This window comes from Pristiophorus japonicus, unplaced genomic scaffold (assembly GCF_044704955.1).
Source record: "Pristiophorus japonicus isolate sPriJap1 unplaced genomic scaffold, sPriJap1.hap1 HAP1_SCAFFOLD_223, whole genome shotgun sequence".
Taxonomy (NCBI): domain Eukaryota; kingdom Metazoa; phylum Chordata; class Chondrichthyes; family Pristiophoridae; genus Pristiophorus; species Pristiophorus japonicus.
The window spans coordinates 236,904-249,630 of NW_027251940.1; the positions used below are offsets into that span (position 1 = coordinate 236,904).

At 61.6% G+C, this 12,727-nt stretch overlaps 1 protein-coding gene across 1 annotated transcript in view; it reads right to left on the reverse strand.

The window, feature by feature from the left end:
• Position 1: 1 nt before the first annotated feature.
• The window catches only part of LOC139245572 (FACT complex subunit SSRP1-like), a gene marked incomplete at its 3' end in the record, with an annotated part of 31,675 nt that continues 18,949 nt past the window's right edge, over positions 2 to 12,727 (reverse strand). The window contains exons 4-9 of the mRNA XM_070871187.1: positions 9,534 to 9,724; positions 7,380 to 7,610; positions 6,327 to 6,430; positions 2,408 to 2,536; positions 848 to 1,069; positions 2 to 29 (exon numbers count right to left, since the gene is read on the reverse strand). Of these exons, the coding sequence (XP_070727288.1) occupies positions 2 to 29; positions 848 to 1,069; positions 2,408 to 2,536; positions 6,327 to 6,430; positions 7,380 to 7,610; positions 9,534 to 9,724 (905 nt within the window). The remainder of the gene's footprint in view (positions 30 to 847; positions 1,070 to 2,407; positions 2,537 to 6,326; positions 6,431 to 7,379; positions 7,611 to 9,533; positions 9,725 to 12,727) is intronic.

Consider the following 12,727-nt stretch of genomic DNA (forward strand, 5'->3'; position numbering starts at 1 on the left):
CGAAATCGAACAGTTTGCCGTACTCCTCCCTGGGGACAACACACAGCATTGTCTTTCACCCCCGTAATCCCAGGCATCGCCCTCCGACACCCCCCTCCCCCTCCCCCCCTGGTATACACCATCAATCCCCACCCTCCCCCACCCTGGGGAATCAACACACCCCCTGGGGAATCCCCCCCCCCCCCACAAGAGAATCCTCCCCTCCAGTACTAGCCGGAGGGACACACGGCCATCAATCTGTGTAACGCTCCCCGATAACCTCCGCCAGAGGTCAATGATCTGCCCCTCCCCACCCCCCCCCCCAGTCGATGAGCCCCCACCCCGCTTGATGCTCCCCCCAGTCGATGAGCCCCCACACAGTCTGACTGCTCGATGCCCCTCCCAGTCGATGAGCCCCCACACAGTCTGACTGCTCGATGCCCCACCCAGTCGATGAGCCCCCACACAGTCTGACTGCTCGATGCCCCACCCAGTCGATGAGCCCCCACACAGTCTGAGTGCTCGATGCCCCACCCAGTCGATGAGCCCCCACACAGTCTGACTGCTCGATGCCCCACCCAGTCGATGAGCCCCCACACAGTCGGACTGCTCGATGCCCCACCCAGTCGATGAGCCCCCACACAGTCTGACTGCTCGATGCCCCATCCAGTCGATGAGCCCCCACACAGTCTGACTGCTCGATGCCCCACCCAGTCGATGAGCCCCCACACAGTCGGACTGCTCGATGCCCCACCCAGTCGATGAGCCCCCACACTCACTGTTCGATGTCCCACCGGCTCGATGAGCCCCCAACACAGTCTGACTGCTCGATGCCCCTCCCAGTCGATGAGCTCCTCCCCGCACTCACCGCTCGATGCTGCTGAAGGTATACTGGCTGCTCTGCTTGGTCTCGATCTCGAAGTCGAAGGAGCGGGTCGTGGTGGTGCCTCGGGCAAAGTTGACGTGCGAGATCTCGTCGAAGCGGATGTGCACGGGGGGCTTGTGGACGTAGATGAAGCCCCGTTCCAGGGGGTACAGGAGTCCCGAGCTGGCCTTGTAGGAGCAGGTGATGCAGTGAGCCCCCGAGTTCCTGGGGGGGGCGGGGAGAGAGAGAGCGGGGGAGTTCAGGAAGCACCATATAACTTCAACACACAGCCCCACACCCTGGGACCCCGCCCCAACCTTCCTGTACCCCAACAATGTCCCTGCCCCTCCCCGTACCCCAATAGTGTCCCCCTCCTCGTACCCCAATACTGCCTCTCTCCTCCCATACCCCAATACTGTCCCCCTTCCCTCCCCGTACCCCAATACTGCCTCTCCCCCGTACCCCAATACTGTCCCCGCCCCTCCCCATACCCCAATACTGGCCCCCGCCCCTCCCCGTACCCCAATACTGCCACCCCCGTACCCCAATACTGTCCCCGCCCCTCCCCGTACCCCAATACTGCCTCTCCCCGTACCCCAATAATGTCTCCGCCCCCATATCCCAATACTGTCCCCGCCCCTCCCCATACCCCAATACTGCCCCCTTCCATCCCCGTACCCCAATAATGTCCCCACTCCTCCCCGTACCCCAATAATGTCCCTGTACCCCGATACTGTCACTGTACCCCAATAATGTCCCCCTCCCTGTACCCTAACACTGTCCCCCCCATCCCTCCCCGTACCCAAATAACGTCCCTGCCCCTCCCTTACCCCAATACAGTTCCCTCCCCTCCCCATACCCCGTACCCCAATACTGTCCCCACCCCTCCCCGTGCCCCAATACTGTCCCCACCCCTCCCCGTGCCCCAATAGTGTCGCCCACCCCTCCCCGTACCCCAATACTGTCCCCGTAACTCCGTGCCCCAATACTGCCCCCACCAATCCAGGTACCCCAATACTGTCCCATCCCCGTACCCCAATACTGCCCCTCTCCTCCCTGCACCCCAATACTGTCCCCCTCCCCTTACCCCAATACAGCCCCTCCCCTCCTTGCACCCCAATACTATCCCCTCACCTTACCCCAATACTGTCCTCCGTCCCTCCCCTTACCCCAATACTGTTCCACCTCCCCTCCCTGTATCCCAATACTGTCCCCCATCACTCCACGTACCCAAAGACTGGCCCCGCCCCTCCCCTTACCCCAATACTGTCCTCCGTCCCTCCCCGTACCCCAATACTGTTCCACCTCCCCTCCCTGTATCCCAATACTGTCCCCCATCACTCCACGTACCCCAATACTGTCCTCCGTCCCTCCCCGTACCCCAATACTGTTCCACCTCCCCTCCCTGTACCCCAATACTGTCCCCCATCACTCCACGTACCCCAAGACTGGCCCCGCCCCTCCCAGTACCCACGAGCCTCAATGAACCAGCTCGGGACCCCGCAGTGCCAACTGCAATTAGAGTAACCATTAGCACCACCCCCTCCCTGCGCCCCCACTTACCCCACGAAGTTACCCGGCACGGTGATTTTGCGGCTGACCAGCGACTTCATGATGCGACTCACCACCTCGTACAGAGGCCCCGACATCTGCTTGGTCAGCTTCCCGTCAAACTTCTTCGCAACTTCGTCCCTGCAACCGAGAGAGGCAGCGTTTAAAGTTCCGCCGCACGCTCGACCGGCCCCACACTCATAAACCCACACCACCCGCACCAGTGCCCCTCTCCCCCCCTCCTCGCTCCTCCACCCCGCTCACCTCCCCCTCCTCGCTCCTCCGCCCCGCTCACCTCCCCCCCTCCTCGCTCCTCCGCCCCGCTCACCTCCCCCCCTCCTCGCTCCTCCGCCCCTCTCCCCTCCCCACTCCTCGCTCCTCCGCCCCTCTCCCCCCCTCCTCGCTCCTCCGCCCCTCTCACCTCCCCCCCTCCGCCCCGCTCACCTCCCCCCTCCGCCCCGCTCACCTCCCCCCTCCACCCCGCTCACCTCCCCCCTCCACCCCGCTCACCTCCCCCCCTCCTCGCTCCTCCGCCCCGCTCACCTCCCCCCTCCTCGCTCCTCCGCCCCTCTCCCCCCCTCCTCGCTCCTCCGCCCCGCTCACCTCCCCCCTCCACCCCGCTCACCTCCCCCCCTCCTCGCTCCTCCGCCCCGCTCACCTCCCCCCTCCTCGCTCCTCCGCCCCTCTCCCCCCCCTCCTCGCTCCTCCGCCCCGCTCACCTCCCCCCTCCTCGCCCCGCTCACCTCCCCCCTCCTCGCTCCTCCGCCCCTCTCCTCGCTCCTCCACCCCTCTCCCCCCTCTCCTCGCTCCTCCGCCCCACTCGCCTCTCCCCCTCTCGCCCCCGCTCACCTCCCCCCCTCTCACCTCCCCCCCTCTCGCCCCCGCTCACCTCGCCTCTCCCCCCCTCCTCGCTCCTCCGCCCCGCTCACCTCCCCCCCTCTCACCTCCCCCCTCCTCGCTCCTCCGCCCCGCTCACCTCCCCCCCTCTCGCCCCCGCTCACCTCCCCCCTCCTCCGCCCCGCTCACCTCGCCTCTCCCCCCCTCCTCACTCCTCCGCCCCGCTCACCTCCCCCCCTCTCACCTCCCCCCTCCTCGCTCCTCCGCCCCGCTCACCTCCCCCCCTCTCGCCCCCGCTCACCTCCCCCCTCCTCCGCCCCGCTCACCTCCCCCCCTCTCGCCCCCGCTCACCTCCCCCCCTCCTCGCTCCTCCGCCCCGCTCACCTCCCCCCCTCTCGCCCCCGCTCACCTCCCCCCTCCGCCTCGCTCACCTCCCCCCTCCTCGCCCCCGCTCACCTCCCCCCCTCTCGCCCCCGCTCACCTCCCCCCTCCTCGCTCCTCCGCCCCGCTCACCTCCCCCCTCCTCGCCCCCGCTCACCTCCCCCCTCCTCGCTCCTCCGCCCCGCTCACCTCCCCCCTCCTCGCTCCTCCGCCCCGCTCACCTCCCCCCTCCTCGCTCCTCCGCCCCGCTCACCTCCCCCCTCCTCGCTCCTCCGCCCCGCTCACCTCCCCCCTCCTCCCCGCTCACCTCCCCCCTCCTCGCTCCTCCGCCCCGCTCACCTCCCCCCTCCTCGCTCCTCCGCCCCGCTCACCTCCCCCCTCCTCGCCCCCGCTCACCTCCCCCCCTCTCGCCCCCGCTCACCTCCCCCCTCCTCGCTCCTCCGCCCCGCTCACCTCCCCCCTCCTCGCTCCTCCGCCCCGCTCACCTCCCCCCTCCTCGCTCCTCCGCCCCGCTCACCTCCCCCCTCCTCGCTCCTCCGCCCCGCTCACCTCCCCCCTCCTCGCCCCCGCTCACCTCCCCCTCCTCGCTCCTCCGCCCCGCTCACCTCCCCCCCTCCTCGCTCCTCCGCCCCGCTCACCTCCCCCCTCCTCGCCCCCGCTCACCTCCCCCCTCCTCGCTCCTCCGCCCCGCTCACCTCCCCCCTCCTCGCTCCTCCGCCCCGCTCACCTCCCCCCTCCTCGCCCCCGCTCACCTCCCCCCTCCTCGCTCCTCCGCCCCGCTCACCTCCCCCCCTCCTCGCCCCCGCTCACCTCCCCCCTCCTCGCTCCTCCGCCCCGCTCACCTCCCCCCTCCTCGCCCCCGCTCACCTCCCCCCTCCTCGCTCACCTCCCCCCTCCTCGCTCCTCCGCCCCGCTCACCTCCCCCCCTCTCGCCCCCTCTCACCTCCCCCCCTCACCTCCCCCCTCCTCGGCCCCGCTCACCTCCCCCCTCCTCGCCCCCGCTCACCTCCCCCCTCCTCGCTCCTCCGCCCCGCTCACCTCCCCCCTCCTCACTCCTCCGCCCCACTCACCTCCCCCCTCCTCGCCCCCGCTCACCTCCCCCCTCCTCGCTCCTCCGCCCCGCTTACCTCCCCCTTCCTCGCTCCTCCCCCCTCTCACCTCCCCCTCCTCGCCCCCGCTCACCTCCCCCCTCCTCGCTCCTCCGCCCCGCTCACCTCCCCCCTCCTCGCTCCTCCGCCCCGCTCACCTCCCCCCTCCTCGCCCCCGCTCACCTCCCCCCTCCTCGCTCCTCCGCCCCGCTCACCTCCCCCCTCCTCGCCCCCGCTCACCTCCCCCCTCCTCGCTCCTCCGCCCCGCTCACCTCCCCCCTCCTCGCTCCTCCGCCCCGCTCACCTCCCCCCTCCTCGCCCCCGCTCACCTCCCCCCTCCTCGCTCCTCCGCCCCGCTCACCTCCCCCCCTCTCACCTCCCCCCCTCCTCGCTCCTCCGCCCCGCTCACCTCCCCCCCTCCTCGCCCCGCTCACCTCCCCCTCCTCGCTCCTCCGCCCCGCTCACCTCCCCCCTCCTCGCTCCTCCGCTCACCTCGCCTCTCCCCCCCTCCTCGCTCCTCCGCCCCGCTCACCTCGCCTCTCCCCACCTCCTCGCTCCTCCGCCCCGCTCACCTCCCCCCTCCTCGCTCCTCCGCCCCGCTCACCTCCCCCCCTCCTCGCTCCTCCGCCCCGCTCACCTCCCCCCCTCTCACCTCCCCCCCTCTCACCTCCCCCCCTCTCACCTCCCCCCCTCCTCGCTCCTCCGCCCCGCTCACCTCCCCCCCTCCTCGCCCCTCCGCCCCGCTCACCTCCCCCCCTCCTCGCTCCTCCGCCCCGCTCACCTCCCCCCCTCCTCGCTCCTCCGCCCCGCTCACCTCCCCCCCTCCTCGCTCCTCCGCCCCGCTCACCTCCCCCCCTCCTCGCTCCTCCGCCCCGCTCACCTCCCCCCCTCCTCGCTCCTCCGCCCCGCTCACCTCCCCCCTCCTCGCTCCTCCGCCCCGCTCACCTCCCCCCCTCCTCGCTCCTCCGCCCCGCTCACCTCCCCCCCTCCTCCCTCCTCCGCCCCACTCACCTCCCCCCCTCCTCGCTCCTCCGCCCCGCTCACCTCCCCCCCTCCTCGCTCCTCCGCCCCGCTCACCTCCCCCCCTCCTCGCTCCTCCGCCCCGCTCACCTCCCCCCCTCCTCCCTCCTCCGCCCCACTCACCTCCCCCCCTCCTCGCTCCTCCGCCCCGCTCACCTCCCCCCCTCCTCGCTCCTCCGCCCCGCTCACCTCCCCCCCTCCTCGCTCCTCCGCCCCGCTCACCTCCCCCCCTCCTCGCTCCTCCGCCCCGCTCACCTCCCCCCTCCTCGCCCCGCTCACCTCCCCCCCTCCACCTCCCCCCCTCTCTCACCCCACTCACCTCCCCCCCTCCTTGCTCCTCCGCCCCGCTCACCTCGCCTCTCCCCCCTGCCTCCCCCCCTCGCTCCTTCGCCCCACTCGCCTCCCACCCTCCTCCGCCTCCCTCGCCCCACTCCCTCCCACCCTCTCTATCCCCACTCCCTCCCCCCCTCCCTCTCGCCCCACTCCCTCCCCCCCTCTCTCGCCCCACTCCCTTCCCCCCCCCCTCCCGCCCCACTCCCCCCCCCCCCCCGCCCCACTCCCTTCCCCCCCCCCCCCCCCACTCTCGCCCCAGCTCCCGCACGCACTCGTTCATGTTGAGTGTCAATGAGAGGTCATCATCCTTCGAGAAGAGAAGAATCAGGAAGTGGTACCGAGTCTGCCCCTGTTTGATTGGAGGATCCAGGCTTATCTGTAACACAAGGCAACCAATCATTATCCTATTTAACCCCGTGCTGTACCTGCCCTGGGAGTGTTTGATGGGACAGTGTAGAGGGAGCTTTACTCTGTATCTAACCCCCTGTACCTGCCCTGGGAGTGTTTGATGGGACAGTGTAGAGGGAGCTTTACTCTGTATCTAACCCCGTGCTGTACCTGCCCTGGGAGTGTTTGATGGGACAATGTAGAGGGAGCTTTACTCTGTATCTAACCCCCTGTACCTGCCCTGGGAGTGTTTGATGGGACAGTGTAGAGGGAGCTTTACTCTGTATCTAATCCCCTGTACCTGCCCTGGGAGTGTTTGATGGGACAGTGTAGAGGGAGCTTTACTCTGTATCTAACCCCGTGCTGTACCTGCCCTGGGAGTGTTTGATGGGACAGTGTAGAGGGAGCTTTGCTCTGTATCTAACCCCCTGTACCTGCCCTGGGAGTGTTTGATGGGACAGTGTAGAGGGAGCTTTGCTCTGTATCTAACCCCCTGTACCTGCCCTGGGAGTGTTTGATGGGACAGTGTAGAGGGAGCTTTACTCTGTATCTAACCCCCTGCACCTGCCCTGGGAGTGTTTGATGGGACAGTGTAGAGGGAGCTTTACTCTGTATCTAACCCCGTGCTGTACCTGCCCTGGGAGTGTTTGATGGGACAGTGTAGAGGGAGCTTTACTCTGTATCTAACCCCGTGCTGTACCTTACCTGGGAGTGTTTGATGGGACAGTGTAGAGGGAGCTTTACTCTGTATCTAACCCAGTGCTGTACCTGCCCTGGGAGTGTTGATGGGACAGTGTAGAGGGAGCTTTACTCTGTATCTAACCCCGTGCTGTACCTGCCCTGGGAGTGTTTGATGGGACAGTGTTGAGGGAGCTTTACTCTGTATCTAACCCCGTGCTGTACCTGCCCTGGGAGTGTTTGATGGGACAGTAACTCACCACGAAGAACATCTGTCTCTGGTCCTTGTGGGGCAGCAGGAATAGTCGGAGTACTGTGGCGTACGGGATCTTGTAATCGAACGTCTTGCCGTGAAGGTGCAGGAACGCTGGGTAGATGCGGATATCGTAGCGTCCACGGGGTGTCAGACACTGGAGCTCGCGGAAGATGCACAGAGCGTCCCCGGTGGCCTGGATGATGTCAGCCTTGGACAGCACGTTCTGAGAGAAAGCCTGGGGGGGGGACGGGAAGAACATAGAAACATAGAAACTAGGAGCAGGAGTAGGCCATTCGGCCCCTCGAGCCTGCACCACCATTCAATATGATCATGGCTGATCCTCTATCTCAACACCATATTCCCGCTTTCTCCCCATACCCCTTGATGCCTTTTGTGTCTAGAAATCTATCTGTCTCCCTCTTAAATATATTCAGTGACTTGGCCTCCACAGCCTCCTGTGGTAGAGAATTCCACAGGTTCACCACCCTCTGAGTGAAAAACATTTCTCCTCATCTTGCTCCTAAATTTCCTACCCCGTATCCTGAGACTGTGTGACCCCCTTGTTCTAGACTTCCCAGCCCCCGGGGAAACATCCTCCCCACATCCAGTCTGTCCAACCCCGTCAGAATTTTATACCTTTCAGTGAGATCCCCTCTCATTCTTCTAAACTCCAGTGAATACAGGCCCAGTCGACCCAATCTCTGCTCATACCACTGTCCTACCATCCCAGGAATCAGTCTGGTGAACCTTCGCTGCACTCCCTCTATGGTTAGTGTATCCTTCCTTAGGTAAGGAGATCAAAACTGCGCACACAATACTCCAGGTGTGGTCTCACCAAGGCCCTGTATAACTGGAGTAAGACATCCTTGCTCCTGTACTCAAACCCTCTTGCAACGAAGGTCAACATACCATTCGCCTTCCTAACTGCTTGCTGCACCGGAATGTCTGCTTTCACCCGCGTCCAAGAAAAACACCAGGAAAACCACCCATCATCAAATTGTCCACCGATTAAACAAGGAGAGTTAGGGGACTGGAGGGAGGGGCTTTGATGGGAGAGTTAGGGGACTGGAGGGAGGGGCTTCGATGGGAGAGTTAGGGGACGGGAGGGATGGGCTTCGATGGGAGAGTTAGGGGACTGGAGGGAGGGGCTTCGATGGGAGAGTTAGGGGACTGGAGGGATGGGCTTCGATGGGAGAGTTAGGGGACTGGAGGGAGGGGCTTCGATGGGAGAGTTAGGGGACTGGAGGGATGGGCTTCGATGGGAGAGTTAGGGGACTGGAGGGATGGGCTTCGATGGGAGAGTTAGGGGACTAGAGGGATGGTCTTCGATGGGAGAGTTCGGGGACTGGAGGGATGGGCTTCGATGGGAGAGTTAGGGGACTGGAGGGATGGGTTTCGATGGGGGAGTTAGGGGACTGGAGGGATGGGCTTCGATGGGAGAGTTAGGGGACTGGAGGGATGGGTTTCGATGGGAGAGTTAGGGGACTGGAGGGATGGGCTTCGATGGGAGAGTTAGGGGACTGGAGGGATGGGCTTCGATGGGGGAGTTAGGGGACTGGAGGGATGGGCTTCGATGGGGGAGTTAGGGGACTGGAGGGATGGGTTTCGATGGGGGAGTTAGGGGACTGGAGGGATGGGTTTCGATGGGAGAGTTAGGGGACTGGAGGGATGGGCTTCGATGGGAGAGTTAGGGGACTGGAGGGATGGGCTTCGATGGGGGAGTTAGGGGACTGGAGGGATGGGCTTCGATGGGAGAGTTAGGGGACTGGAGGGAGGGGCTTCGATGGGAGAGTTAGGGGACGGGAGGGAGGGGCTTCGATGGGAGAGTTAGGGGACTGGAGGGATGGGCTTCGATGGGAGAGTTAGGGGACTGGAGGGATGGGCTTCGATGGGAGAGTTAGGGGACTGGAGGGATGGGTTTCGATGGGAGAGTTAGGGGACTGGAGGGATGGTCTTCGATGGGAGAGTTAGGGGACTGGAGGGAGGGGCTTCGATGGGAGAGTTAGGGGACTGGAGGGAGGGGCTTCGATGGGAGAGTTAGGGGACTGGAGGGAGGGTCTTCGATGGGAGAGTTAGGGGATTGGAGGGAGGGGCTTCGATGGGAGAGTTAGGGGACTGGAGGGAGGGGCTTCGATGGGCCGAATGGCCGCGCTCTCACCTCGACAGGATCCAAGCCGTCCTCCTGGGAGGGTGGGACATAGAAGCGGACCTCCATCAGCGAGACCTCGGCATCGTCGTTCTGGTGGAACTCCAGGGTGACCTCGTTCTTGCCCGTGGTGCACTGCGAGACGTTGCCCAGGGGGATCTCGAAGGCTGACTGGTCACCGATATCGAAGGAGAGTAGCTGACCTACCCGGGGGGGGGAAAAAGGAGGGACACACATCCGTCAACACATTAGGCAGTCCCTCAGAATCAAGGAAGACTTGCTTCCACTCTTAGAATGAGTCCTTAGGTGGGAAACACAGTCCCTGTCACAGGTGGGACAGATAGACGTTGAGGGAAGGGGAGGGTGGGACTGGTTTGCCGCACGCTCCTTCCGCTGCCTGTGCTGTCTCGTCGACGAGACTCGAGGTGCTCAGCGCCCTGTCGACCATGAGCTTGATGTCAGTGTTTTGCTGTCTTGTTACCAGTGCAGCCTTCGGCCGCCTGAAGAAGAGTGTTCGAAGACCAGGCCCTCAAATCCACCACCAAGCTCATGGTCTACAGGGCTGTAGTAATACCCGCCCTCCTGTGTGGCTCAGAGACATGGACCGTGTCCAGCAGACACCTCAAGTCGCTGGAGAGATACCACCAACGCTGCCTCCGCAAGATCCGGCAAATCTCCTGGGAGGATAGGATGAACTCGTAGAATGGCGGTGCAGGCTCGATGGGCCGAATGGCCTACTCCGGCACCTATTTTCTATGTATGCGAAAAAAACTAAGCACAAAAGGACATTGCGATTACCAAGCTAATATTTCCATTGGGAAACAGTTTTCGAACATCAACCCACCCAAAACACATGAACTTTTAACGAGCCCGCCAAAATATTACAAAGAAGAGCCAAGCCCGCCAAATTTAAGCAAAGAATTCTGAACAGATTTGGCGCCAAGATTAGAACCACTCAAACCGTATAACTGGCCCCCTGTTTCAACGGAGGGTATGCCATATTGCTCGGGCTATAGTACGACGATGTCATCAAGACAAGGAGAGAAACCAGCCCGACAGTGTAAACTAACTTCTCCAGCCTCGAAGTCCTGCAGGAAGGAAGATCACCACCATCGCGGCAGCATAAACCGACCACAGCCATCGTGGTATCAACGAAAAACCACCGCGGATCGACCAAACTCGAAACAAAACTCCAACCGGGAGGAAAAAAAAAAACCGAAGAATCGAAAAGGTTCCGAATCTACAATCTAATCCTGACCTACCAACGGGTAAAACATGACCTAAAGGACTGCAGAAACCTGTTTCTAATCGAAGAAAACGGGTACTTGCCCCCACACAGATCCACAGCCCACCTTACCGCATCAGCGGACTCAACCCAACTGAAGATTGTGCAGCTAGACGTCTTCTCCGACGTTCGGGGGTACGGCAAGCAGAACCTACACAATTCAAGGAACCCCGAAACCGCGATCTACCGCTAACTGTCAAGAGGATTGGTAAGCATAGTCCCTGCCTGCCCTGGAGTCCAACCTAGCTCGGATTAGGTGTTGGGAGGTGGGAGGTGTAGTTTTGCTGTGCACCCCCTTTGTATGTTCTTTATTCGAGCAATTGTAAGTTTGACAATGTACCTTCTTATTGGAGTGATTATAAGTTTGCATTTCCTTGACTGTAATAAAAACAAAGTTCTTTTGCACCTTTGCACTCCCCCCAAATAAATCCAGAGTCTAGAACCCAAGGGAGGGGGAGCGATTCGAGCCGCTCAAGCTGGTCAGAAGTGAACCTGACCCCCCCCTCCCCCCCCCTCATCGAGACCACCCCCTTACAAGTTCCACAGCTTAACATGGGGAATCGTAAAAGGTGTTAAGTTATAGTCAAATTGTTTATTCTTGAGCTGACAATGGTCACCATGTTTCAATTGTTGCACAGCACATAAAACCCCACTTTGGAGAAAGAATTGGACAATTTGAGTATTCTCAATTGGCTGATCTGATCTTGGCCTCAACTCCACTCTCCCGCCCGCTCCCCATAACCCTTTATTCCCTTACCGCTCAAAAATCTGTCTATCTCCATATATTCAATGACCCAGCCTTCACAGCTCTCTGGGGCAGAGAATTCCACAGATTTACAACCCTCTGAGAGAAGAAATTCCTCCTCGTCTCAGTTTTAAATGGGCGGCCCCTTATTCTAAGACCATGCCCCCTAGTTCTAGTCTCCCCCATCAGTGGGAACATCCTCTCTGCATCCACCTTGTCGAGCCCCCTCATAATCTTATACGTTTCGATAAGATCACCTCTCATTCTTCTGAATTCCAATGAGTAGAGGCCCAGCCTCCTCAACCTTTCCTCATAAGTCAACCCCCTCATCTCCGGAATCAACCGAGTGAACCTTCTCTGAACTGCCTCCAAAGCAAGTATATCCTTTCGTAAATATGGAAACCAAAACTGCACGCAGTACTCCAGGTGTGGCCTCACCAATACCCTGTATAACTGTAGCAAGACTTCCCTGCTTTTATACTCCATCCCCTTTGCAATAAAGGCCAAGATACCATTGGCCTTCCTGATCACTTGCTGTACCTGCATACTAACCTTTTGTGTTTCATGCACAAGTACCCCCAGGTCCCGCTGTACTGCGGCACTTTGCAATCTTTCTCAATTTAAATAATAACTTGCTCTTTGATTTTTTTCTGCCGAAGTGTATAACCTCATTATACTGCATCTGCCAAATGTTTGCCCACTCACTTACCCTTGGCAGATTTTTTGTGTCCTCCTCACACATTGCTTTCCCATCCATCTTTGTATCATCAGCAAACTTGGCTACATTACACTCGGTCCTTTCATCCAAGTCATTAATATAGATTGCAAATAGTTGAGGCCCCAGCACCGATCCCTGCAGCACCCCACTAATTATAGTTTGCCAACCTGAAAATTACCCCAGCCAGCCTATCCAATCTGTCCTCACAGCTTAGATTCTCCACTCCCGACAACATCCTTGTAAATCTCTTCTGTACCCTCTCCAGTGCAATCACGTTTTTCCTCTAATGTGGTGACCAGAACTGCACGCAGTACTCCAGCTGTGGCCTAACCATGTACAGTAGACACCTCAAGTCGCTGGAGAAATACCACCAACGATGTCTCCGCAAGATCCTGCAAATCCCCTGGGAGGACAGACGCACCAACGTTAGCGTCCTCGACCAGGCCCAACATCCCCAG